Raw genomic sequence first — 24,366 nt, forward strand, 5'->3', positions numbered from 1 at the left:
TTCTGAGTTCCCTTCTCTTCTCTGGAAAATTAGGACGGTTAACACTAGGGTTTAGGTTAAAAGAGAGAATAATTTCCAGAAGATAATGATTACAAATGCCTATGGGTGCCAGGCATTCAACTCATTTAATTCTCACGCAATTGTGCAAGAGAATTATTATCATCACACTGCAAGTAAGTTCAGACTAGCTGATGACCAAGCTGTTCTGTGGGTCAAGAAAGGGACTAGGCACAGGAGGCAGAGAAAAATCCAACATGGTGTTACTTTGTTTCCACGGTCTCATAGTCAGACCAAAAGGAGGAAACCAAGGCTCAGAGATTAAGACAATTTCTCTCGGTCTCCCGGCTGATGACACACGTGGGCTGGGTTTCCGACCCAGGTTTACCTGATTCCAAAGCCCTCTCCACCCTTCCGTGAGCTGCAAAGAGCAGGCAGGGTACCATGGGAGGTTATGGAATATTATTCTCTGGAGGGCCCTTTCTGGAGGTAAAGGAACACCAGATCCCCTTTAGGCTAGAAAGGCCATAAATTTCCACCTAAGGCAGAAGATTGTTCTAGACACATCTCAATTCCCCTTCTCTCCAAAGATGCCACATATTAAGAAAGAGTAACTCCTGCTAAGCAAAGCCCACTCTACGACAGGCCTGTGCAGGTCAGTGCGGGGCTCATGGAGTGAGCAGGAACGCCCAGCCTCACCAGCCCGCTCCCACCCAGCCACTGGGGGCCTTCCCTTCTCCTCCGGGCCACGCAGAGGGTGGGGCTGCAATCCCCTGGGTCAGGACCACTGAAGACTGAAACCACTGCCTGACCGGAGAGCTAGATGTGGACCAGAGCTACATCTCAGCAGCATCTGAGCTGGCCCGAAAATATCCAAGGGTACTCCTTTATTTTCCTCCAAAAGTAAATATATCTTTTGCTTACTCGTTTGGAAATTTTGTTGAAAAAGGAAGTCTGCCTGGCTTCCCATCGAATTGAGACTTGGGGGTGAAGAGGGACCTCAGGAAGTTAGAAGCCCACATTCTTTCTTCAAATAGGGTCACTGATTTTAATTCCTTTTTCCTTATTCTTTAAAACCTCTTCCAGGTTGACTCCACAACTTCTCTAGAAATGAGGTCAGAGTCTTTTTGACCCCCGCAGGCAGGAAACTTCTACCCAAGTCCAATGGGTGAATGCTCACTCCCAGGCCGGCCCTCTCCCTTCCTCTACAAGGATGCTAGTCCACTCTCTCAGGGATCTCTCTCTGCCTGGGAGGTGGTAGCCTCTGGCCATCTCCCCATGTCCCACTCCTTCAATCACTGCTTTCCTTCAGATAATCTTCAGACTGTCCCCAAATTTTTAGTGACAGAAAAAAACTTGGCCCTCTGTATCAGAATTCCTTGTCTCAGTATACAGTGAGATGGGGGCAACAGCTTAGAGGATCTTTAGGTGAATTACCAAAAAAAAAAAAAAAAAAAAAAAAAAATCCAAATCGAATATTCTCGTGAAAGCTCATTAAAAATGTAAAACAAAACAGAGATCATCTGGAGCACATAGGCTGCAGCGACACGGTCACTTGGTGCCACAGGTAGAGCCAGCTCAGTACACAGATGAGCAGGCCCCACACCCCAGCAGGACGCAGAGACTGAACGGCAGCCTCGCTCCTTCCCGGGCCTCAGACTAGACCTGGTAACCTCTGCGCCCGCTGCTCATGATAAAAGCAAAAGCTGCCTGAAAGGAAAAGTTTCTGGAATTGTTTATAAGCATACTCGCCCATTAAATTTGAAATGTTAACTGCTTATTTTTAAATGATTTCTTAGCAAGAGGGAAACATTTCCTTCACTGTCGTGCAGGCTATCAAAACAACAGGTCTGGCAGGGCCCCCTCCCTGATCCTGTCAGAGAGCCCTGTTAACTCTATGAATTTCGTTATGGAGAAAATGCAATCTTACCATTATGGCAATAACACAGGTCATTTACTGCTACAATCTTAATCTCATATGGGAATGCATTCACCAAGTGCAATGTTACAAAGAGCGTAGAACAAAGGTTCTCTCCTTTGTCACTTTCAGAAAGTAAGATTTCCATGTTTTCTACTGGAAAGTGTTGACAAGGTCAACTCTGGATGCTGTTCCTTGCTTGAATTCTTGGGAGCCAGATTATTAAACTAAAACTGCTTTAGAGTGAGCTTAGCTCAGGAAAACATGCTTTGATGCTGATTACCATAAAGTATTCCAAGACCACACAGCCCCCAACACTCAGTCTTTATCATACAGTTTTTCCCATTCAAAATTTTATATGCAGATTCAAAGCACCCCTTGCAGACTCTTCCAGCCACACTGAAAATGGAAGCCTTACCTCTCGTGCTAAGCACCTTGGCCTGCAGGACGGCTATCTGCTTGGCGCTAGGGAGTGGCAGGGCCAGAGCAAGGGCCATGCTTTCTCTTTGGGCTCAGCTCTGTGGAGAGGCCGAGACACCAGCGGCCTTCTCTTTGTGGTCTGTCTGGACAGGAGTGCAGCACTGCCTATTAAGAGGACCCCTGATGCATCTTGTGAGCACAGAAATCCTCTGAAGTTCTCACGTACCGTTGTTTAGAAAACTCACACCCTAGAACTGGCTTTCTTATAGGACTGAGGCCTGGGCTAGTGTTTTTGGTTGCACTAGTGTGCTAAGAAAGGGCCTTGTGCCTGCAAGTGCTAAAAAAGTATTTTCTAAATTGAATTAAAATTGTAAGTTATATAACAGCTACTACTGCTTCAGTGTCTATTAAGTGCCAAGCAAAATGCTGGGTACCTTACACTTTCATCTGATCCTCTCAAAAATCTTAAAATTCGTTTTATAGATGAGGAAACTGAGACTCAGGGAGATTCAATAACTTGCCCAAGGTCTTATTAATATATCTAACAGTGGCAGAGTCTGGCTTTAGATCCAGTCCTGTTTCCCTGTGAAGCCGTGTGTCACCTCTCACCGACTGCTTCCTATCTATGTCTTCAGTGAGGCACTAACCCAAAGCGTGTCATTTTTGACCAGGCTCATCACACCCCCCCCACCCACCTTGTGTGCTCACCTGCTCTAAAAAGAGCCCCGGTGGCATAGTGCATCGCCAGGGCATGCACAAGCTGCCTCGCCGTGGTGAAGATGGGTCCTCTCTCAAACACGGAGAAGGAGAGCGGAGTGTGGTCGGAGGCTATGTACAGCTTGAGGGAAGCGTGGATGCTGACAAGCAAATTCACCGGCTGGATCACCAGTTTCCGTAACTTCACGGGGTTCACCAAGGCCCTGGCGTGCTGTCTGACCTGCATGGGCAGCACCTGTTTACCCCCAGAGAGGTGTGTAGAGTGACAAGCCAGCTTGCTGTTAGGAAGGTAAGTGTCAAACAAAGTTTTGATGTAGTATACAAATGTATCTTCCACATATAACCGGGCAGGTTTTAATTCAAAACTGAACTCATTGATATCAAATAAGAAGCTGTTGCCCTCAGATAAGGTGATGCAAACTTTGATAAAACAGTTTTCTTTGTATTCTTCCAAATCTTTGCTGGATACCAGGAGACTCTGCATTTTGGAACACTGAATGGGTTCTGTCTTTTCTTCCTGGCAGACCAAGACAGCGAAGTGGAAATTGGACTTGTTATAAAGCTGGTTGTCCAGCTGCAGGTCCCCACAGTAGATTTCCAGGTGGTAAAGCTCAAAGAGGGTGGCTGCAGGCTCTTCCCCAGAGAGGGGACCAGCCTCTGGGGCCACGTGGAGAAAAACATTGTCCAGTGTGAGTCTCAGGAGCTCAGCTGATGCTTTGTGGTGGGTGAGGTCATCAAACACTGCCAGGCTCAACTGAGTGATGAACAGTTTAAATGTAACAATCTTTTCCAGAGTTCTAGAGGAGAAAAGGAAGAGAACATTAGTCTCCCCACCCCCGGCTTTTCCTTCTTTCTTCTTTCTTATATAACAACCGAGCCTTATTTAACATCTCCTGATGGGACATCAGATTCTCATGAGAAACAAATAAGAATTCAACTTTTAGTACATCGTGTCTGGACAGAGCCAGTCACAGTATTGGGAAACGTCCCCGACAAGTTCCTGTCGTGTTTCTGCATGTGTTTCCCTTATCAACATCAGATTTTTACTCCCAAATTCCTCTAGTCTTTGTGCACTAATTCTCTATCCTGATGATCGCAAGGTAGAGGGATAATAAAATAACTGAGACTCCTTAAATCGAGAAAGTGAAGTGAGCAGAAGAAAACTTAGCAGGAACTCCTGCCACAACTGCCCACCTGTGGCACTTGAGTCTGTGCTCTGTTCTCCCCTGACCACGTTTCTAGGGCAACTCATCTCTTTCCTACACTATCTTTTTCTTCATTACTAGCAGCTTATGCACATGCAGTCATTTCTCTTATCTTCAACCTCCCCCAAGCCCGTAGCTCCACTTCCTCCTCTAGCTCCCTCTCGTTTTTCTGATCCCCTTTCTGTAGACTTCCTGTCCCTCTCCTTCCTACTCTCTGGAGCTTGTTCCAAATAGGCTTTTGTGCCCTCATGCCTGGTCTAAGAAAACAACTCTTGTCAAAGTCACCGGTGATTTCCATTTTCCCAAATCCAATGATGAATTTTCAGTTTTTTGTTTACTTGCTACCAATGGCATTTGGCATTGTTGGTAAGTCCCTCCTGGAAACACTTTCTGCACATGTCTTCTCTCAGCTCTTCTATCTCCCTGGTCTCCCATGCTCAGTTTCCCATGCAGAACCCTCCTTCTCTCCCGGGCCTCTTTATTTATTTATTTAAATTTTCTTCTTCCCAGCTCTTCCATGCAATCTCTCAGGCCTCTTAAACTCAAGGTGCCCAAGGCTCAGCCCCGGTCCTCTTCTCGTCCCCTCTGCACCGACCTCCTTGGGGATCACGCAGTCTCGGGACTCATAGTACCATCTGTATGCTGATGACTTTCCAAAGTATGTATTTAGCCTAAAACTCCCCCTGAACTCCAATCCTGTGTATCTAAGTGCCTAAACACACACTTAGGTGTCTAAATGACATTCAGTAAAATGTCTATCATCAAACTCTTGATCTTACCCCCTAAAGCTATAGTCTTTCCCATCTCGGTTAACGGCAACCACATCCTACTAGTTGTTCAGACCAAAAATTTTGGAGTTGTCCTTAATGCTTCTATTTTTAGCCGTTATCCAATGTACCAGGGAAATCCCATTGGCTTTTCCTTAGGAGCACACCCAGAACCTGTTTCTTACCTTTTCCACTGATACCACTGTCATCTAAGCCAACAGTGTCTCTAGCAATAACTGCAGTAATCTCCTAACTAGTCTCTCTGCCTGCTTCCACCCTTATTTCTCTATAGCTACTTCCACAAAGCAGGCACTGATCTTCTAGAAATTTAAATCACAGTGTGTCACTTTGTTCAAAATGCTCCAATGACTTTCTTGTTTCACTCAGAATTAAAGCTAAGCCCTTACAATGGCCCACAGTGCCCTAAACATCACATCTCCCTCCTTCTAGCCCTTACCTCCCTGACTCACGCACTGCTGCTTTCGCTTCCACCTGCCCCACCAACAACAGCTCCCCCGCTGCTCCTCCTGTACGCCAGGCACACTGCTTCAGACCTTTCCCTTGGCTGTGCCCTCTGTCTGGAAAGCTCTTCCCTCAGATAATCACGTTATACCACCTTGCTGCTTTCAAGTCCTTGCTCGAATGTCAATTTCTCAGTGAGGCTTATCTACAATGATTTGTTTAAAACTCTACTCTCTTGGTCTGTAGGACCTCGTGCCCCCTGGGCCCTCTCACCCCTCATATTTATTTGTATGTATAGATAAATACAGAAATTTATTAAATAATCACTTATAACCCCATATCCATTAACAATTGATTGTTTCTTTTCCTTTCAGTCTTATTTCTAGAAATGTTTTCTCTGTGTATATGCATATATATGTATTTATGTGTATATATGTACAGATAACATAACAAGGATCATATTTATATATTCAATATTACATTTTGCTTGCTTTATTTTAGATTATATCATGTGAATTTCTCTATTTCATTAAAATTCTTTAAGACCTGTTTTTTTTTTTATGGGTGTAACATTTATGGTACATTTATGTATCATCCATTTCCCTACTGATGGATATTTGTACTCTGAGTATTTTGCCATTATAATTAACAGTGTGATAAATATCTCTGTGTATGCTGGGCACGGTGGCTCACGCCGGTAATCCTAGCACTCTGGGAGGCCGAGGCGGGTGGATTGCTTGAGCTCAGGAGTTCAAGACCAGCCTGAGCAAGAGCGAGACCCCGTCTCTACTAAAAAAATAGAAAGGAATTATGTGGACAGCTAAAAATATATATAGAAAAAAATTAGCCGGGCATTGTGGCACATGCCTGTAGTCCTAGCTACTCAGGAGGCTGAGGCAGCAGGATTGCTTGAGCCCAGGAGTTTGAGGTTGCTGTGAGCTAGGCTGATGCCACGGCACTCTAGCCCAGGCAACAGAGTGAGACTCTGTCTCAAAATAAATAAATAAATAAATATCTCTGTGTATATCTTTGCCTACTTCTCTAATTATTTCCTTAGCTCTTAAACTGTTACAAGTAGAATTTCTAAGCCAAAGATATTTTAAAGCTCTTAATGAATATTGCTAAAGTGCTTTCCAGAAAATTATACCAATTTACACTTCCACCAGGACCATATATGATGAAACATCATTGTTAATTTCATAAATAATATCTTATTTGAGTGTGCATTTTTTTGATTACTTGTATTTCTTCTTTTGTTCATGCCTTTTGCCTTTATTTTTGCTTTTGGAAGGAGGGGATATCTTTATATTTTTCCTGTTGAATTATATGAGTTCTTTTAAATTTTAAGGATATTAATTCTTTGTCTGTTTTTTTTTTTTTTTTTCCCCTGAGACAGGGTCTCACTCTGTTGCCCAGGCTGGAGTGCAGTGGCGTGATCATAGCTCACTGCAGTCTCAAACTCCTGGGCTCAAGCAATCTTCCTGCCTCAGCTTCCTGAGTAGCTGGGACTACAGGTGCACACCACCTCACCTGGCTAATTTTTTTCTAGAGAAGAGGTCTCACTGTGTTGCCCAGGTTGGTCTTGAACTCCTGGCCTCAAGTGATCCTCCTGCCTCAGCCTCCCAAAGTGCTGGGATTACAGGCGTGAGCCACTGCACCCAGCCCTCATGTTTTCAAAATCTGATGGCAATGCTCAGGTCAAAGGGGGGAAATACGGCTCTAAGAGGTGTATGTATATTTGATGTAGCTCTAATTGCTAAATTTTATTACTAATTATTAGGTTGTGTGGATACAGAGGTATTACCTTGCATTTTATGCTAATAATAATAGTATAATTCTAAGATGCATAGTTTGTAAACCAGTTTGTCAAACTTATCGCAGAAGTTGAAGGGGTACCCAAGAAAGATGATATATTGCTATCTATTGTAGGTATGATTTAATGCTAATAACCAAATCCTTACTTATGGATTATACAATAACTAACCAAAAGCTTTGATACGTATATAGAAATGACAAAGAATGGTAAGTAGTAGCCTTATAACTTTATAATAGGAAAGCTTAATATATTTTTACTGGGAAAATAATTAAACCTACCTGTTGGTATTGGATAAAAGAGATCCTGCTTTTCCTTCTGGGGCCACAGTGATGAGGACTGTGCCACACTGATGGACAATGTCCACATACACATAGCCAAACCCAGTCAGAAATACAACCTGCAAAAAGAATATTCAAAATCTGATTAAAAAGAAATAAAAAACACTACTGAAGTGGCTCACTTCAAACGTCTCAAGTTCTGATTCCATACCACAAACAACTTCCTGGTTACATTTCGTTATAACCATGTGTACAGGCTATTCAGTTGACTTGAATTGAAAAAAAAAAAATCAAATCCAGATTTTTCAATATCCAGCTGTAAGGTTCATAGAAAAAAAATGATGGATGACGGGGCATGAGTGTCTTCATTCTCTGTGTCTTTGGAATTGGCAAGTAACTCTGTATGGGCTGGAGTCCAGCCATGGGGCCCGCTTTATGTGTGCATATGAATCTTGGTGGAAAAAAACCCCTAAAACTCAGGACTTGAAGTGCAGTGTGCAAAGAACTTTCTGGCTCTTGAGTATTGACTTACATACATGAGGAACCTTGGAGGGATTATAACATGTCTTCTTGGGGGGTTTGGGAGTATGTTTTTGTGTCTTTGGCATGGAAGGACATTCTGGGGGTGTCCTTCCATGCCGAAGACACAAAAACATACTCCCAAACCTCCCAAGAAGACATGTTATAATCCCTCCAAGGTTCCTCATGTATGTAACAAGAATGTTAGATAAGTTAATTTACTTGGTGTTGAAATTAATTTTTCTACCATGAGAAAGTGGATAAGCCCTAAAAAAAAATTCTATCTCAGAAGCCAGGTGCCAGGCCAGCAGAACAAATGTCCTTTCAACATTAAATACTGATGTTGCTTAAATGGATAAATATTTGAAAACAGAACTATTTGCAAAACAACTCCAAGAACATCATGTTCACAGCCAGGATTACCTGAGGGTAGGGGCAAGAACCTCTTATCCTTGGGAATGCTGATTCTCATGATTTGCAGTATCAATTCAGTCCAAGTCTGGGCCCTTTATTATTGTTAGGACAGCAAATAAAAGAAGACAGACCGGAAATTCCTGGATGAAAGAACAAACCTAGGTGCTCGCTTGACAAATAACGAATGTATTCTAACTGTGACTGCATGAAGAGGTACCAGACAGAGTATATACAGAACCATAGGAGAGACTGACAGACTCATAGCTGAAGCAACTTCAAGGTCACTGGACTTCTTTCTTGTGCAGTGGTTCCTCCTCCAGAATTTCTGACCACCCTCAGCATCCAGGGCACCTGGATGCCATCTCTGCCTCCTCCCTCTTCTCCTCCCCGGCAGCCCAGCTGTCATCAACTCTCCAGCTCTGCCCAGTTCCTCCACTGCTGCCATCTTTTTCATTCATTCTACAGCCGCTGTGCTAGCTTAGCCCCTTGTCTGCCACATTCTACTCCTTGTACCTAGAATATATTTTTCCCCCCACACAAGACTTTCTTTTTGTTTTGATAGTTAAACTTATTTATTTTTAATTTTTTTATTTCAGCATATTTTGAGGGTACAAATGTTTAGGTTACATATATTGCCTTTGCCCCACCTGAGTCAGAGCTTCATGCGTGTCCACCCAACAGACGGTGCATACCGCACCCATTAGGTGTGAATATATCCACACCCAGTGGGATATAGGTGCCCCTCCCACCTGCCTGACACCTGATGAATGTTACTACCATGTGTATACTTAAGTGTTGGTCAATTAAGTCAGTTAATACCAATTTGATGGTGAGTACATGTGGTGCTTGTTTTTCCATTCTTGGGATACTTCACTGAATAGAATGGGCTTCAGGTCTATCCAGGATAATACAAGAGGTGCTAGATCACCATTGTTTTTTGTAGCTGAGTAGAACTCCATGGTTTACATATACCACATATTATTAATCCACTCATGTATTTTTGGGCACTTGGGTTGTTTCCACATCTTTGCAATTGTGAATTGTGCTGCTATAAACATTCTAGTGCACGTGTCTTTTTTATAGAATGTCTTTTGTTCTTCTGGGTAGATACTCAGTAATGGGATTGCTGGATCAAATGGTAGTTCTACTTGTAGCTCTTTGAGGTCTCTCCATATTACTTTCCACAGAGGTTGTACTAGTTTGCAGTCCCAACAAGACTTTCAAAGTCCTGTGTATCTTTACACACGCAACTTAAAGGATATCTTATTCCATGAAGCTATTCTTTAATTTTTCTATTCCCTTCCAGCTCAACACCTATTCCTACATTCTAAAAGCATTTTAACCATTTTTTTCTATTTGACCACAAATTTTATTGTTTGTGTTGCAGTTACCTGTTTATACCTCTGACTCAATTACTAGATTGTAAACTTCTTGAGGGCAGGAATGGAGTCAATGTGTTATATGTATATTCTCTATGACGATGTTTTCCAAATGAATTATTTTGCAAAAGACTCTGTATTTTGAATTTGTCATATTTGTTCTAAGATAAGAATTGAACTTGACTATCATAAAATTTGAAATTAAAACTTAATTAATAGCTTAAAAAATGGCTGAGCTCATGAATCTAAAATCTGAGAAATATTACCATTTATAAGAGCCATCTCTTTGTATGATATACACGGTAAGTCAACTGCTTTTGTACTAGGCTGAGAGATATAGAATTATTCACTTGGTACAAACCTTTTTCAGGTCTTGTGCTCTCATCTTTATTTCCTTTTCTAAATGACTGTCCATAACTTAAGTGTACAACCCAAGACTGTATTAAAAGGATTTGTTCTGTAAAATTTGGATTCAGTCAAAAGGCAGCAATCAAGGATCCAGAAGGCCACAGGTTCCCCACCCCTGCCCCAGGTTTTTATCAGAGAGTACTAAAACCAGAACTTTCAAAGGAGGGAAGGAGGGGATGCAAATAGGGAAATGTTTATTTTTCTGCTCATTCCCTAAGTAATCTTCAGGCATTATGAAATGAGGATACTTGTATTCTCTAAGCTAATAAAGATAAGGTAAGCTGAAGGTTTCTGTTAACTGCCCAGAGGACTTTAGAAAGCAAGCAAATTAACCTTAACTTTCACAATACTTCTTCTGGCCAAAAACCTAGACTCCAGAAAGAAATTTTTGTTGGGTGTCCTTTTCATTCACCACTGAGAATGGAAAAGACATAGGCTTTAATCCTTTGAGCCTATCCTTGTCTCTTTTCACATTTAGAGAAACAACTCACAACTCTAAGCCTTTTGTATAGTGGTAGCTCTAAGGATTAGAGAGTTAGGTCCCTGAATGACACAGAAATTAGGCACCTATATGCAGGTTCCCCATAAGTTTACAGTAAATCCTTATCTTGGTCTGATGGCTTGAATATTCAATTATTCAACAAACACTTAGAGAGTACCTACAAAGAATTAGCCACTGTATCAGGTATAGGGAAAATATAATCCTACCCTCGTGTTGCTCATAGCGTAGTGGTGAAAAAGCCAAGTATACAAATAATGAGAGGATAACTAACAATTCCAGAGCAGAGGTGTATAAAATGCTTCTTCCTCTTAGTGCATTAACCATCATGGTCTCTGTGGAAGCTCCATGGGAACAATGGTTTTATGTCTGTTTTCTTCAGTACTTATAACCATTGCCTGGTACTCAAAAAAAGATAAGGCTGATGAGCTGAATGGACATCTTCTCAATGTGGCTCCTGCTGTACACACTTCTAGTGTCTATCCATGTCTAGCTCTTTTCTACTTCTGGGCACAGAGCAGGATTATACCCCATCTACTCCTGGAGTTAGGTGTGGCCCCGCGACTAGTTTTGGCCAATGGGCTAAAGGTAGAATTGACATGTGTTACTTATGAGCCAAAGCATAAAGAGCCAGCTTTCTTCTCCCACTGCAGAGACTGAATAAAAGCTTTATATTCCAGATCGGTGGTGGACCACATCCAGTCTACTGTCTATTATTGTGGATAAAGTTTTATTGGAACATGGGGCTGGGAGTAGTGGCTCACACCTGTATTCCTAGCACTTTGGGAGGCCGAGGCAGGAGGATCACTTGAGCCCAGGTGTTTGAGGTTGCAGTGAGCTATGATGATGCCTCTGCATTCCACCCAGAGCAACAGAGGGAGACTCTGTCTTAAAAACAAAACCAAAACCAAAAAGAGCTATGCTCACTTATTTACATATACATATTGTCTCTGTCTAATAGCAGAGTTGAAAAGTTGTGACACAGAATGCATGGCCTGTAGAGCCTAAAATATTTATAATCTAGACCTCAAAGACGTCTGATTCTTGCTTTAGACAGCTGTGGTAGATTGTTACACAACCAATGAACTGCACATCCCAGAATCCATGCCCTTGTGTAGTCCCTTCCCATACTGACATTGAGCTTGGCTATGTGACTATGAGAAGTCATTAATTACTGTTCTCTTAAACCACTAGGTTTTGGGATGGTTTGTTACAATGGGGTAGATACAAGATGATGGAGCCCTCATCAACCTGGGTCCCTGAGTGACCATGTAAAACAGAGCCCCTGATGATAAACACTTGGCACGTAGCATGAAGTAGTAAATTCTAGGATTATGGTAGGCAGTATAACCTAGCTTATACTAATACAGATATTGGTGATGGAAGTAGGGTTCTAGCAAAAACCAAACACCTAAAATATGAGACCCTGGCTGAATGGTCAGGCAGTAGAAATTGATATTGAAAGCTATAAGAATTGGCGTCCATGTTTGGAAGTGGCATGACATTTGGCAAAACTGTTGCCTGAGACTAACTGGGAGGTATATCATAAACTTAATAAATCTGTAGCTCTAGAGGATGAGGTTTGAAAACAAAACATCAGTAGTATGTGTTGGCTACCATTGCCTGTGTCTGGCACACTACTGATGTTTTGTATTATGAAAAAGGTGAGCTCAGGAAAGAGTTGAAGAATTAAAATTGAAGAATTAAAAACAAGAGAGAATAGAGATATTCTAGAAATTCAGAGCCTTACAAAGTTAGAAATATTTTAAGACCTGCTATGGTCTGAATGTTGTGCTCCCCCACAATGTTCTAACCCCTTAGGTGATGATATCAGGAGGTGGGGCCTTTGGCAAGTGATTAGTGCCCTTATAAAAGAGGCTTGAGAAGGCCCCTCATCCCTTCTGCCACGTGCAGTTACAGTGAGAAGATGACCATCTATGAACCTGGAAGGGGGCAAGAGCCTTTGAACATGAAGGAAGATTAATATTCAGCCTTAGGACTATAGGCATCACACTCACTGTTAAAACTTCTTAACTCTTAAAGTGACTTAGAAAAAAATTTAGATCAAGGGTGCAACTTTCCCACAGAAGCTCTCTTAAATCTAGAGAGAAGGAAGCAAGATAGCGAAGAAGTATGTCTTAAAAAGGACCATGGGTGTGGTTACTGGCACATGGAATTCTCTGGAATCAAATAGGTAAGAATTCTACTGAGTTTTCGAGAAATTACCACCACCTAATACACTCATGAACCTGGACTAAAAGAGATTGTGATGATTAGAGACTCAATATAAGCTTCAGGTGGCCAAGGTCACCTGTCAGAGGGTGGATCCAGGAACCTGAAGGAACACTGGTAAGAGAGCTCCTCTAAGAGCAGAAACAGCTCAGTCAGAGGCTATTTCTTGCTTCCAAGGTACAGACCCCACAATATGTGCCCAGAAAAATTTTGGAACTGCCATATGTCTCTCATTCTTCCCTTTCCAAATTGGAGGGGTTATTACTGTTACCTTGTCCTATAAAATGGTAGGGAGAAGGGGAGCAGATCTGTTCATAGGTCTTCAGAGCAAAGGGAGTCTTACCTAGACTAAGCTTCACTCAGAAGTGCTGGATTTCAAGTGTCATGTAGTCACTGGTTAGATGCTATCCAGTCTAACCTTGGGGGGAAGAGTTGTTTGTTCAGTATGTGGAAAAAAGAATGAATTAAACGATTGATGGCCAAGGGGATTTTTTTATTTTTTAGTTGTCTGTTTTCACAGAATAACGTGGCCAGTCCTGATCAATGCCATCATTTGGTTCTTTTTTACTTTCTTCACTTCACACTAGTAGTGCAGAGAGTATGTAGAAGGCCGCAGGCAACATATGGCAAGAGACTTGCTTTGCTGTTTTGCCATTTGAATCCGTGTTAGAACACTTTGATCAGTAAGACTGTGTCTTACATACTGTGGGTCTAAGAATACCTTTGACCCTAAGTCCTGCCTTCTACTTAGTACACAATTACAAATAAGAAGTACTTGAATATGATTTGTGCTTTTCTATGTACTCAGTTATCTTTATTAAAATGATTATTAATATCTAACAAACAATACTTTAAAAATTATACCAATTTAATTTTTCTTTCTTTCTTTTTTTTTTTTTTTGAGAGAGAGTCTCACTCCGTTGCCCGGGCTAGAGTGCCGTGGCGTCAGCCTAGCTCACAGCAACCTCAAACTCCTAGGCTTAAGCAATCCGTCTGCCTCAGCCTCCCAAGTAGCTGGGACTACAGGCATGTGCCACCATGCCTGGCTAATTTTTTTCTATATATATTTTTAGCTGTCCAGATCATTTCTTTCGATTTTTAGTAGAAACGAGGTCTCGCTCTTGCTCAGGCTGGTCTCGAACTCCTGACCTTGAGCAATCCTCCCACCTCGGCCTCCCAGAGTGCTAGGATTACAGGGGTGAGCCACTGCACCCGGCCCCAATTTAATTTTTCTAAGTAAATAAGTTACAAGGTAACATATAGGAAATAATGAAAAGTATTCCTAAAAGTCTCTCTCTCTCCTTTCCTCTTATTTCTACTTCTTTTTTCCCCCAATAGGCCATACATGAAGATCCAAGGATAATCAAGAGGGAGCTATAAAGTATACCAGTGCTGAGTCAAGTTAAACTTAAATAATAGCCCTGTTATTAAAAGTCCTTAAGCTGTCCCCTCCTTCAATTTTCATTGATTCCCTCTTCACATGGGCTCCAATTCCCATTATGGTACATCTTGCTGGGCTCCTCCCTCTCCTTCAGCTCTCTCTGTTCTACTTGATTCATTCTGCCCCACTTCAAATTTTCACTTCCTTTCTCAGGTGGAAAAGTCTAGAAAAGTCTAGCCATCACTTTTTCTCACTCCTAGCCTATCCTGGCTACTTTTCCATGACCAAAATTATTCATCCAACTGTTTTCCTGAAGATAATTTTCTTCCCTCAGAAGAATTCTATCTACTCTTAAAAATGATAGTTTTCTCTCCTACTTTGGAAGCTTTTTCAGAAAATTTATTTTCTTTTCTTTTAGAGATAGGGCCCAGGCTAGTCTCGAACTCCTGTCCTCAAGCAATCCTCCTGCCTCAGCCTCCCAAGCAGCTGGGATTATAGGCATGAGTCACTGTGTCCGGCCTACTTTTGAATCTTTAAGTTGAAGATATCTTGTCCTGAGAATTGATGTGATGTCTATATTGATTTGAAGATATATTAATTAGTCATTTTATTTGCTTAGCTGACTTCTGGCTAAAAGTCATTTTTCATAAAAAATTTCACCCCCTATTTTAGGAAGAAATACATTTAAAATTTACTACTTATATCTCTATATAAGTAGTTTGTAAAAGAGTATCTTAAGTAGTGTTGTATGAAAGGAAAGAAGGTTAGCACTACCCTTGACAAAGATGGAAGAGGCCCTTGGGCCTGACAACATGCATATGGATTAAAAAAAAAAAAAAGAGTATCTTAAGTATAAAAACCATGATATGGAAGAATTCTAGACTTAGACTTTGAAGGGAGGGAAGAAGGGAGTACGGGGAGTACTCTTGTACGCCCTGCCTAACCTGTACTGTGAGCACAGGAGTAAGATGTAGCCGGCTTGGTCTCAGCAGTGGACTGTTCTAAGTGGTCTGGTGGACTGGCTAGCTATCTCTGGCCTGGACTTTGTGCTTTAGTGATCATTTTGGTGGTAGCTGTGGAGACACCTGAGGATGGAGAGGCTGATAACAGAGAGACCGTTAAGGGGCTATCACTAAAATCTGGGAGAGAGATAGTAAACCAAAGCCCTGAAGTAGACCTGGGTCACAGAGACAATGGACAGGTTCCAGAGACATTTCTGAGGTACTTCTAACAGAAACTGGTAACTTACAAGTTGTGTGGGGGAACAGAGAGAAAAAGGAATACACTGGAATGCAGTTAAGTAGATAGGCTTAGAAGCCAGACAGGCCTGGATTTGAATCCCAGGACCATTTATCCTGAGCTTCAGGTAGCATCTACCTTTAAGGGATGTGATAGAGACTAACAACAATACCTTTGGAGTGCTTGAGATAAAACGGGCATTCGATACAAATTTACCTCAATATTATTTAAGGTTTTTGTATTGAGAAAATAGTGATGACATAACAGAAGCAGAGATTACAGAAGAAGCTGGTTTGGGGTAATGTAAAATGATCATCTTGGTTTCAGACATGTTGAATTTGAGGAACCTGTAAGATTTTCAGGTCAAGATGTCCAGTGGGTAACTGGAAACACACATGTGGAGATTGGAAGGATGTGGAGGCCAGAGATCAATATCTGGGTGTGATTGGATGACAGACAGTGGCTAAAGCTATAAGATGAATTAGATCTCCCAGAGAGAAAAGAAGGAAGATGAATTTCTAAGTTGATCAAGGTAAAAAAGGTTGGATAGGGATGAAAAGAAAATAGCAGCAATTCTGGACGTAATTTTTCCCTCTGTATACTTTTTGAAAAACATTTTAGGGGAATCCTTACTCCTGAGTATATTTGGAAACAGTTGTGACTCAGCCAGAACAAACTGTAAACACATAGGAGACTCTTGACCAGGACACTTGGCAGACATTCAAAAGTAGGTGCCAACTTGTTGATATCTATTCTGGCCCTGATCCGGGGTGTAGGGAAGGTGAGTGAAGTAAGCAAGAAGCAAAATACCTGCACTACACATTGTATAAAATCAGATACTCACTTGGATTGGCAACAATTTTTTCTATATAAAAAGTCCTGAATGGAGGCTAGAGATATCTCTGAAAATTACTAGCTGCTGCTTTAAGCATTAGTACTCAGGGTTACCTCCGTGTGATCTGCGCCAAATGGATTGATTACACATTTGAGTCCTGAGTTCATGGAGTCACTTAATGAAGCACCTCTTCATATTCTTGTAGGTGAGAACTATCTTATACAGTAGAGTTTAATAGTGCTTTCAGATGCATTTTCTTATTTAAGAAATGTGGGCTAGATGACAGTACGGTTTGGTGCGTTACTGGTTGACTGAACCCAAGCATTAGGAAAATGTCTAGTGATTCACTACAGTATGTAGACCATGGACTTGTCTTGTTCAACATATTTATTAATGTCTTGGACGAACATGTAGAATGCATGCTCACCACATCTATAGATGACATAAAGCTACCAGGGATATTTAATATGTTAGATGACAGCATCTGAATTTTCTTTAAAAAAGTGATTTCAACAAGCTGGACTAAGCCAATAGCAACAAGACTTAATTTATTGGGGATAAACGTAAAGTCTTATTATTGGGTTCAAAAAGTCAACTGTACAGCAAGTCATATGATAAAGACCTAGGGGATGTGGTTGACCACAAGTTCAATAATAACAAACAGTCTGAACTCATTAATAAAAAGCTAACTCAATCTTCTACTTTATTAATGGAAGCATAGGGAGGTAATAGATGGTTAGACCACATTTGGAATACTGTGTATAATTCCGGCTGCCAGATTTTTGAAATGGAACATAACACACTAGTGTGTTCAAACAAGGGTAACTGTGGTGATGGGTCTGGAAATTGCATTTACTGAAGGAATGATTCAAGGAACCAGAAATGTTTGGCCTGGACAAGGGAACACTTAGAGAAGATGTTGAAGCTGCCTTGAAATAATTCTAGTGTTGCTGTATTGAAGGGGAAGTAAATCTGTGATGTCTCAGAGGGCAAAACAAGGATGAATGAATGGATGCTACAGATGAACAGTTTTCAAGTTATATAAGAAGAAACTTTCTCATAGTCTCTGGAATAAGACATGACTGTTATACTAGGAGCTTCCTGAGATGACATGTCACGGAAGAGATTCTTGCATTAGGTAAAAGTCAGCAGTATTTGTAGCCAGAGCAGGATTTCAGAGGACAGACAATGACCTCAGCCTGGTGTAGGAAAAGCAAGACTGGGCCACATGTGAGCAGATCCAGGTTCCAGTCTGATCCTGCTTAGTTGTAAGTCACCGAGCTGATTACTCTTTAAGCCTCAAGCCTCTCATCTGTAAATAAACATAAAAATTATTGCCCTATCTTAGAATTTTTGTGGTGATCAAAGGCTCTATCTACACTTTACTGCATTTATTACTCAAGTCCTAGAAGGTAGGAATTATGCCTTATCTAGGGAAAACTGTTTGGCACCTGATAGGTCCTCAATAAAAGTCTGTTGAACAAACGAATGAAAGAATGGGGATTGTGTATGTGAAAGCACTTTGTAAATGGTCGAGAGCTGTGTAAACATGAGGGACTGTCATCCTCCTCTCTCCTCCAAAAAACCAAACAGTTTGGGAAGAGACAGTAGTGTCGCTGATCTCACCAAACACTGCAGCTGAGCATGAAAGATCATGAGAATTTACCGGATCTTTTTAGAAGGGAATTCACCCACAAAGGGCTCATTTTAATTCACTTTTTGAGGTACAAACTGCTAGTTCTTTTTTGCTATTTCAATGGCTCAGAAATTACTTTTCATAAGCAATTCAGTGACTTCCTATGACTCTTAAGATAAAACCCAAAATCCTTGATGGGACATACAGGATCTTGCCAGGTTTGGTCTCTAACTGCCTCACTAGCCTCCTCGCCCACCCCCTTTTCCTGCTTCTGGCACTACGACCACAATGGCCTTTAGTTCCCTGAAAGGACCACTGCCTCTCTGAGCACCAAACCTCCAAATATGTTGCTCTTTCTGCCTAGAAAAATCTCCTACTCTCTTGTTTAGTTAATGGCTGTTCATCTGTACAGGAATAGATGCAAGGTCTCTTGCAGACACACACTCAGGGGCCCCTCAAACTAGTCTGCTGTATACTCTTACAGCACAACTGTACCTTTCCTTCATAGCTCTTATCAGCATTTATAATAATACAACTATCTATGGGATTGCTTACTATCTACCTCCTCTACATGTAAACTCCTTGAGGGCGAGGGTTGTGTTCCATTTTTGTTCAGAATATTTTAGGTAGTCCTAGTACCAAGTTATAATGTCTGACACAATCAGAAACTCCATAAGTATTTGGTGATCGAATGAGTGAAGCAGGCATCATAATGTTGTTAGTTAAATGATAACTACCATGTTTTTATTTTGTCATTTTCAAAATAATGCTGCCTAACTCTGTCAAAAATAAGGTTTCTGGACGGGTGTGGTGGCTCACGCCTGTAATCCTGGCACTCTGGGAGGCCGAGGCGGGAGGATCGCTCGAGGTCAGGAGTTCGAGACCAGCCTGAGCAAGAGCGAGACCCCATCTCTACTAAAAATAGAAAGAAATTATATGGACGACTAAAAATATATACAGAAAAAATTAGCTGGGCATGGTGGCGCATGCCTGTAATCCCAGCTACTCGGGAGGCTGAGGCAGTAGGATTGCTTGAGCCCAGGAGTTTGAGGTTGCTGTGGGCTAGGCTGACACCATGGCACTCTAGCCTGGGCAACAGAGTGAGACTCTGTTTCAAAAATAAAATAAAATAAAATAAATAAGGTTTCTGAGTATCAGAAATTGAAATGTCAGACATTATGGCAGGAGTCTAAACTATTTCCCTGATAGGATCAAAATTATGACCCTAAATTACCAGTGTAAACTTATTTTTTCTGTCTTTATTTATTATTGAGAAACTAAAGATTTTTCTCCACCTAAAGTCAGCCTACCACCCACTCTCAAATTATGGATATGAGTGCCAGTCACCAGGTTCAGGCCTCTGGTTGCATAACCATGAGATGTCTGACCAGTTGTGAGCCAGGGACCAGTACCAGAAAACCCATGCCAACTTTACAATCAGAATGCTGTAGACTACATGCTATCAGGTCTTCTTGATAACTGTTGGTCCAAAGAATACTTTGTGAGATTATAAAACTATTTTGTGCATATTCCCTCACATAATCCATTTCAAAATCATACAACATGTGATTGCCCTATTTATAAAACTGAGGCAGGGGGTGTATCTGTGACAGATAAAAGCTAAAGGAGTTTTCTTCCTTCCAGCATGATGGGAATTTTATGGTGTTTTAATTTTGCTTGTTTAGGTCAGCTTTGAAATTTACATCCCATCCCTCAGCCCAGGTTCCTGGAAGACAAACTCCCTCCTACAGAAGGACACAGCTCCCTTTGCTTCCCAGTGATTTATATGCCCTGGAGTATTACTGAAGAGATTGTCAGTGAGGGTCTGAAACAAATCTCCCTCCAGAGTAGGAAGTAAACCACAGTCTGCAGGACATATGGCACACAGCTCCTAAAAGATTAATGGGAACATGAGACTTCTGGGTGCTCAGACCACGGATGGTAAGGGTGTTGGAAAGAGCACCTCCTTTTAGCTTTGAAGTATCCCCAACTACAAAGGTCTGAGGAAATTTAGAGTGAATGGGAATCCCCAAAATAAGGTTTGGCAGGCAGAATGCCTATTGTAAAGCATTCCCTGGTCATATATAAGCAAGATTTCAAAAATCTTCAAACTGATGCAGGGAAGTTCAGGGACTCTTGAGAAGCATGCAATATTTACTTTGTAAACTGAGGAGACTGGGAACGTCTCCTGAGGCTGCACAGATCCAGCGGTTTTCAATGTTCACTAAGTGAGCACTGCCGACGGAAAGCACACTCCTGGGTAGTGTGGGGCCACTAAAAATGTAGGCCTCCAGGGTGAGAGTGGCCCTCCAGGCTGCTCAGCCATTCTTTCACCTGTCCTTGGCCAGACCCTTCACCGTTTCCATAGCTACTACTTTTCTTCTTTCTCTTAGCAGATCATTCATTCCACACGTCACAGAAAAACTTCATAGGGGCTTTAACTAAATCTTGAGAGATGAGAAAGAAAGTGCCAGGAGGACTGGGAAAGAGGGGAGTCAAGAAATTCCAGGTAAGGGAGTAGCATGCATAGCATAGTGCTTCACAGCCCTGGCTTTGGAGCCAGGCTGACCTGGATAAAATCCCACACCCTTCTCTGGTAATAGACGCAAACTGGACCAAGGTACTTATGGAGGTCTCACTTTCCACCTCTGTAACATGAAGAGGATGGTCCCTAAATGGTGTGGCTGTTGAAAGGGTAGATGTGATTGAATGTAAAGTGCTGAAAACAACGCCTGGCATAGAGTAAGTGATTATTAAATGATAACCATTATTATTACTGTAAACATATTTATAACTTTAACATGTGTTTTGTAACCATTATAATAGAACCTACTTCGCAAGCTTGTTGTGAAGACCAAATGAACTAATAAATGTGAAAGAACTTTAAAAAAGTATAGCACAATATGATTCAGTCATAAAAAGGCATGAAGTTCTGATACATGCTATGACATGAACAAACCTTGAAAACACTATGCTAAGTGACACAAGCCAGACACAAAAGGACAAATACTTTATGATTCCACTTATCTGAGGTACTCAAAGTAGGCAAATTCACAGAGACAGAAAGTAGAATAGGGTTGGAGGAAGGGGAGAATGGGGAGTTACTGCTTAGTGGAACAGAGTTTTTGCTTGGAATGACAAGAAAGTTCTAGAAATAGACAGTAGTGATGGTTGCATAACAATGTAAGTACATTTAATACCACTGAACTGTACACTTACAAATGGTAAATTTTAAATCCAGCAAAAAGCAAATGCTATTTTCAACAAAAACAATACCACCAACATTCAGAGTAAGACAGAAACAAATGAGGACATTTTATCTGCTCTGCTTATTTAAACTGTAATTATATTTGCAGAACTTTATATATTAACAGGAGAAATATGTGTATTTTAAAATCAGTAAATTTTCAAAAGAGGGAATTAATCTTGGGTTGGTATTATGATTGTCCTAAAATCTGGAATTTGGACAGCTGGACTACTTTCTATAAAAAGAAGTCTAACAATTATATTTCATTTTTGACCTTAGATTAGATCCAAGATGGGTCTGCTTTTACCAAGTGTCCCTCTCAAGTAAATCATTGTCTACTTTGGAGAAACAGACTTGTGTTTGAGAACAATAACCCAATAAGCATGTAAAAATGGATACATAAGCTCCTTCACATAGAGACAAAAGTTCAGCATTTAGAAAATTATGTTTAAAAATAGACAACCAACAAAATCATAGAAGAGAGAATTTTTCTGTGGGCCTTGGCAGGAACACACGTGGCTCACTGACCTGTGTTCCTTGACTGTTGATGTCGATGGCATCACTCCACTCAGTTGTTATTTCATCCAGCAATTCTACTTTCAAAAAGAGGCTTGGAAGTAAGTCTTTGGTCTTGCAGTCTGGATAACTGGAAATCTGATGATACAGCTCATGATGAATTGAGCACTCAGAAGGAATTTTTCTGCAATAAACCTCAAACCTTGGAATATCTGAAATTTAACAGAAGGCATATGCAGACTTAGGTCTTGAAGACAAAGACTTACGGATATTGAACATAATGTGGCAAAACAAACTTCTCAAGGAGGGATGAATAATACTTTTATTTAAACATTATTCACATGATTACAGGTAATGACTAAATCAAAAAACCTTCAGAAAAAGTGTAAGTTTTCTATTATTTAAATTCAATAGTATAAAATATAATACCTTTAATATTTTCCTTTATAAGCATTGTTACTGGACATCTATTGTGGAAAATTACTCGAGGACTAGGGTCTTCTGAGAGGGTTAAATAAGTCACTCCAAAGTGTTCTTGATATGTCAGTGCTATAGCCCTGGAATAGAATCAGACCAAATGACAGAAATGGTTTTAAAAAAAAATTGAATGCTTTGTCTTCTGGAACATGTTTATTTAGATTTGCAATATTCAGAACTCTAAAACATCTTCTCTTTTATAACTCAGGGGGATATTTTCCATAAAAAGGAGTCCATCCTCTCATTTATTAACTGCCATACACTAATTTTAGACTTACTGATTTTTTTCTTGTACTTACAGTAACATATATGTATCATAAAATATTCAAAAAATGTGAAAGGAAAAAAACCCGTAAGTCTACTACCCAAAGACAACTATAGCTAATCTTGTGCTAACCTTTACTGTTGTTCTTTTTTCCCCCCTCTATGCATATGTGCCTTAAACTCTTTAGACAGGGTACCTTCCTCAAAGGTGCTTGGCAAATTTTGGTAAAAGGGGAGCTAACCTGCTTTTAGAAAGACTACTAGAGAATGTGGGTGCTTGCTCCTCTTATTCTAAAGATAGGCAGGCTCATAATGTTTGTTGTCAGTTTCTACAAGATCATCATACATTATAGGATCTACTGTTTTGACTGTTTTGACTACCAGGAATAAAGCTGTGTAATTTGGAATTAGAAAAACAGCTGTGTAAGCGTAAGTTGCCCTCTAAGATGAAGAGAGAGAAGTTTTCCTATTTAGATCTATAGACTACCAAACGGTTTTTCACATCAAAGCAGGAAAAAAAATTCACTCCCAAAGTCCACATTACATGGACTGATTGTCGAAATTAATCAAGGAAATCAGATAATTAGCCAAATGTGGCCCTTAGTTTATGCTGATTAAAAGGGGTTTATAATACACTAAAGAGTTTCCCATTTGCCATCTATCCCACTTGCCAGGGTGAGTCTTCCCAAAGACTGTATTCATCTGAAATGCCAAAGTGAATTGTCCATTAGCATTTGGTAAAAGTGCATTAATACACCATCAAATGTACACTGTTGGATTGAGGGAAGGAAAGAGATGAGAAAATGGGAGAGCAGGAAGTAAATTCATCTTCATAGGACGTTCTTGGATTAACAGCAAAGTTTTTTTTTCCCAGCCTAATTTTGAAAGAGCTGGTCAAGCCAACCTCAGAGAATTTCTTTTTTGACAGCCAAGAAAGCTGGAGGCCAGATCTGGAGTATAGTACTTTCTATCTAATATTTACCTTAGTATTTATAGGTAAGATTAAATTATACTATAACTCTCAAAATTTTAAACTTAATTTCCAAATAAAGTTTTATTTCAAATTTTGTTCCGTTTTAAAAATAGGTTTTGTTTTACAGATGTAAGTTCACATAGCTTTCAAAAAACTTCCTTAAACTTGCCACACTTAACCAGAATATAAGGAATAACTACTCCACAGCATTAGGGACGAAACATGTAAAATCAAGATGCTTATGAATATTGTGAAAGAAGGAGGGATGTGTGTAGAGAACAGAACCTTACGATTATGAATAACTCAAGTTAGGCTGCTATCTTTTAAAATATCACTATTAAAAAATCTCTGTATACATGAAAAAAGTTAGGATGGCTAAAATCTCAAATAGAGTTTATAAATTCACAACCATAAAAATAATGTACCTCTCATAAGGTCACAGTATGTTTTCTTTTGTAGTTGTTCTATATACTCTAAGTTATTCCCGACAGCTGCAGAAAGGACATATTGCATGCAAAACAACCACAAAATAGAAGTCCAGTATGAATAAACCCTTACATGTCTCTGGCTTGATTCTGTGGTTATTCTTTGCATAATTGGTAATCGGTAATTGGAGCAACTTGCGTGCAAGAACAACCACAGAAAATAGTCTTTTGTGACTTGTGTTTATCTAAGTTATCTCTCTTAATGGCTTTTTGAGGAAAATTCCATTCTGAAGTAAAAGTAAAATATGGAAAAATAAAAAGGTTTTCCAACGTGAATTTCTT

At 40.5% G+C, this 24,366-nt stretch overlaps 1 protein-coding gene and 1 pseudogene across 1 annotated transcript in view; one reads left to right on the forward strand and one right to left on the reverse strand.

The window, feature by feature from the left end:
- The window catches only part of VPS13B (vacuolar protein sorting 13 homolog B), a 754,271-nt gene that overhangs the window by 18,633 nt on the left and 711,272 nt on the right, over positions 1 to 24,366 (reverse strand). Inside the window, exons 53-56 of the mRNA XM_069465462.1 lie at positions 22,315 to 22,442; positions 21,898 to 22,097; positions 7,581 to 7,699; positions 3,044 to 3,849 (exon numbers count right to left, since the gene is read on the reverse strand). Coding sequence (XP_069321563.1) covers positions 3,044 to 3,849; positions 7,581 to 7,699; positions 21,898 to 22,097; positions 22,315 to 22,442 — 1,253 coding nt within the window. The remainder of the gene's footprint in view (positions 1 to 3,043; positions 3,850 to 7,580; positions 7,700 to 21,897; positions 22,098 to 22,314; positions 22,443 to 24,366) is intronic.
- On the forward strand, positions 15,154 to 15,269 carry LOC138382294 (U6atac minor spliceosomal RNA; annotated as a pseudogene).

This window comes from Eulemur rufifrons, chromosome 3 (assembly GCF_041146395.1).
Source record: "Eulemur rufifrons isolate Redbay chromosome 3, OSU_ERuf_1, whole genome shotgun sequence".
Taxonomy (NCBI): Eukaryota; Metazoa; Chordata; class Mammalia; order Primates; family Lemuridae; genus Eulemur; species Eulemur rufifrons.